Source organism: Triticum urartu, chromosome 2 (assembly GCF_003073215.2).
Source record: "Triticum urartu cultivar G1812 chromosome 2, Tu2.1, whole genome shotgun sequence".
Lineage (NCBI taxonomy): Eukaryota > Viridiplantae > Streptophyta > Magnoliopsida > Poales > Poaceae > Triticum > Triticum urartu.
This window is the reverse complement of record NC_053023.1, coordinates 26745345-26749474: the sequence shown is the minus strand read 5'-3', so window position 1 is coordinate 26749474 and position 4130 is coordinate 26745345. Positions and strand designations below refer to the sequence as shown.

General features: G+C 48.5%; 1 protein-coding gene across 1 annotated transcript; it reads right to left on the bottom strand.

The window, feature by feature from the left end:
• Window positions 1-1728: 1728 nt before the first annotated feature.
• Window positions 1729-3296, bottom strand: LOC125535319 (acyl transferase 15-like). Its single transcript, XM_048698374.1, has one exon. The coding sequence runs from the start codon at window positions 3254-3256 to the stop codon at window positions 2009-2011; it is 1248 nt and encodes a 415-aa protein (XP_048554331.1). The 5' UTR covers window positions 3257-3296; the 3' UTR covers window positions 1729-2008.
• Between the last annotated feature and the right edge of the window lie 834 nt (window positions 3297-4130).

Here is a 4130-nt window from a genome sequence, read left to right as displayed (position 1 = left end):
GCAAATTTCTAGAATCCTCAAATTCCAAAAGGAAAAAAAGTTATGCTCAAATTTCAGTTTTTTTAAATTTCAGTTTTTTAAATACTTATTCAAGAAGTATTAGTGTTACTAAATAATTATTCAAGAATATTAGTGTTATTAAATAATTATTTCACCTTTTTTGAATTTTGGTCAAATCTGGTCAAACTATGGTCAAACAATGGTCAAACTACTTATTCAAAAATATTAGTGTTACTAAAAAATTATTGTTTTTTAGAACAATAGTTTTAAACTCAAACAGTGAAATATGTGACTTCATGCTCAAGCTAAATTCCTGAGGGTTAATAGGATTGACATCTTACTATTGTCAGGAAAACAACAAGTGCAGACTTGGAAATGAGGGAGAATAGAACCCAGAAGTTAAGCGTGCTCAGGCTGGAGTAGTGAGAGGATGGGTGACCGTTCGGGAAGTGAGATGATTTGGAATGATGAGGGGTGATTAGAGATTAAATTGAGCAGTGATGAGGGGTGATTAGAGATTAGAGGTTAAAATAATTCAGAAATTTGAAAATAAAAAAAATTCAAAAAAATTTTAAAAAAAATTTCAAAAAAAAACAGGAAATTTCCTTTAGTACCGGTTGGTGTTACCAACCGGGACTAAAGGTGGACCGGCCACGTGGAGGGCCTTTAGTCCCGGTTCTGGATTGAACCGGGACTAAAGGGGGGAGGTATTAGTACCGACACTTTAGTCCCGGTTCCGGAACCGGGACTAAAGGCCCTTACGAACCGGGACTATAGGCCCTTTTTCTACCAGTGTTGGTTGACGAGGAACTAGTAGAGCACAGTGGCGGAGTGTGAACCAAATGTAAGGAGGGGCCAAAACGAGTGTATGACATAGAAAAGGCTAGATGCCGGAAGATTAGTAGAGCGATTAGTAGAAATATAAGCATACTGTGTAATTTTTTCTCTAGCAAGGGGTGGCCAAGCCCGGTATTGTCCCCACTATGCTCCGCCACTGGTAGAGCACATGGTGGCCACCACGGAGCCGAGTGCAAAACAATGGTTGTTCACCATGATTGAATCTTTATCACATGGCTGCTTGATCAAAACAGTGGTGACCCTTTGGGCAATTTGGACTACGAGGAGGAAGGCAATCCATGAAGGTATTTTTCAGAGCCCTCTTTCAACCCACCATTTTGTCGAGAGGTATATTGCTGAGCTTGATGAATTGAAACAACCCAGAAAGGCAGAGCCAGCACATCCCAGACTTGTTCGCCTATGCAAGTCATGACAACCACCTCCTGTGGGCGTGGCCAAAATAAACGTTGACGGTGGACTTGCACGTAATGAGGGAGTCCGGTGCATATGCGGCGGTGTGTAGGGATCATATGGGCATGTTCATGGGATCCTCGGCTATTGTCTTCTCCAACATTAACGACCCGACAAGTCTGGAGGCTCAAGCTCTAGCCCACAATCTACTATACTGCAGAATGTTGTTATTTCATCTGAATGTAAAACGGCGGTAGAAGAAATTAAGAACGGAACTAGTGGCGGGTATGGTGCTATAGTTAGGGAGATCAGGGCAACTCAACTTCTGTTTGACAGCTGCGAGGTTATTTTTGAAGGTCGCGATAGAACAACTCGAATGCTCATAGTTTGGCTAAGTACTCAGTTTCACTTGATCGGGGTCGCGATTTGTGGCCTCGTACTCCACATAACCCATTTTGTATTCCAATGAACATTATCGAGCAATAAAGCTTTTGCTAAATAAAAATCAAACTACTAGTACAAGTAGCTCTTTTTGCAGGGAAAATCAGACTGCAATCTGCAAATACTTCGCGCTCACTGGTTAACAATTCGGAAGTTCATGCAAAGGTGCAAAGCACGAAGATTCAAAATAACTTCATTCTCTGGAGGCACGTGATTTGTTGCGGAGAGGGAGGAAGCTGCAGCAACGGAGATTGATCGTTCGACGATCGGAAGCGATCGAGGGAAGAAAATGGAGTACAAGAGAAATGATGGAGCGTGTCTACATGTCTAGGGCGGCCAGCTCTGCTAGAAACGCCTCGGCGTGCTCCGGCGTGACGCAGCGGGACAGGACGTTGACGCCGTCCTTCCCCTTGCACGGCGGGCACACCACGCAGAAGAACCCCACCGCCTTCTCCGGCTGCCACATCACCCTCGCCGGCTTCCCGCGCCCGAAGTCCGTCGCCTCCAGCCCAAGCTTCTGCCAGCTTGAGACGGCGATCGCATGGTACCTCGGGGACGACATGAGCCTGCCCAGATCCACCACCGTGGCGGCGCCGGCGTCCATCAGCAGGTCCAGTATGTCCGCGTGGCCCTTCACGAGCTTCACCAGGTCCCTGATCTCGGCGCTCGCCACCGCGCCGCTCGTCGCCAGGACCAGCTGGCTGCCGAAGCAGTTGCCGTAGTAGCCGCGCTCGGCGCCGACCTTCTCGCGCATGTTTTTGGGGAAGAATAGCATCGCGGGGGCGTCGGGGTCGGAGCCGGAGAAGATCGCGCGGGTGCGGCTCCGCCAGAGCGCCGCGGCCACGACCTCGAACGTCGTGCAGTCGCCGCCGCACTCGGCCTTGAAGCGGCTGATCAGGCTGGAGGGGATCGTGACGTCCAGGGTCGCGAGCTCCTCCGTTAGGACCTGCATCTGGGACCTCAGCGCGGCGACCACGGGCGTCGGGATGGGCGGGATCGTGGCGCCCGACCTCACGGGGACGACGGACGGCGCCCCCATCCCACGGGCGAGCTCGCCGACGGCCTGCAGGAACTGCGCGATCCCGGCGCCGTCCGCCATGACGTGGTTCCACGTCACCCCGACGACGAACCCGCCGCAGGAGAACTCTGTCACCTGCATCAGCAGCAAGGCGTCGCTGAGGCGACAGAGCTCGCCAGGGTAACGGACGGTGAGGTCCTTGAGGAACGACGGCGACGTCATGGCTTCCTCCAGGGAACAGCTAGACGAGGCGGCCACGAAAGGCACGCCCTCGCCGGTGCACGCGATGCTGAGGTACGCGTCGTCGTCGGCTCCGGCGACGAGCCGGCCGGCCATAGGGTGGTAGGGCACCAGTGCCCGCGACAGGGCCTTCTTGGTGGTCTCGGCGGGGTCGTCGATCGGTTCGTCGAAGACGAGGAGGAGCGCCATCGGGATAGGGATCTGAACCTTGTCAAAGGAGGAGAGGCTGATGATGCCGGCTGGCGTCCCTGGCTCCGACGGGCCAACGACCACCGCCGGCGACTTTGTCACTACAGCGTCACTCATCATGGGAATGGGATGATGATCTCTCAGTAATTTGATTTGATGCTCCTAACACCCGGCTGGCCTGGCTGTTTATATAGGCACACAAAGCTTTGTGCGTGCGTCATTGCATGCATGGTTGTGCGAGAGTAACATGCACATAGTTTAACACACGTGATCCGGGCATTCAGCTCATGTTGCTTTGTAAGGGTATGGGACACATCTAGATATGACATAATTATGTCACATCTAGTTTGATGTCCATTCTATTTATGGTTTATTTTTTATCCTAATTTTTTTCTTCTTACTGTATTATATATTTGTGGGAGTTTAGATGTGATATACTTAAAAAAACATCTAAATGTGAATTACACAAACTGTATTTGTAAAGCTGGTCGTAATTGAAGTATTATAAGCGGTATCATGCATGCCAACTAGACCTTTTGAATGATGTGTCATACAATTAAATAAGGAAATAGAAAGTGTAGTATCATATTATGATACCGTATCATATTAGATGTTGTACTACTTTATACTATGCATGACAATTAATAAGACAACCTAAGATACTAACTTATAATACTATGCATTACGGAGATAATATCATATACTATTATCATATGCATGATAGTAATATATTATACCCCCATTACAAACAAAAACAGTGTGGCATGTGCATGGCATAATCAATCCAGTTCATCATTTAATTGCAGTTGACTCGGACATTCAGATAAGATTAGTGTGCAGGTTGCCAGGGGAGAGGATCTGCTAAACAAATTGGGGCGTGGGACGTGTGCGTGGCATAATCAATCGAGTCGTGATCTCCAGCTGAAGATTTTGCCACAAATGGGCATGTTCACCTGTCTCTTCTCTTTTTTCTAGAAATTTTATCGATTGTTAT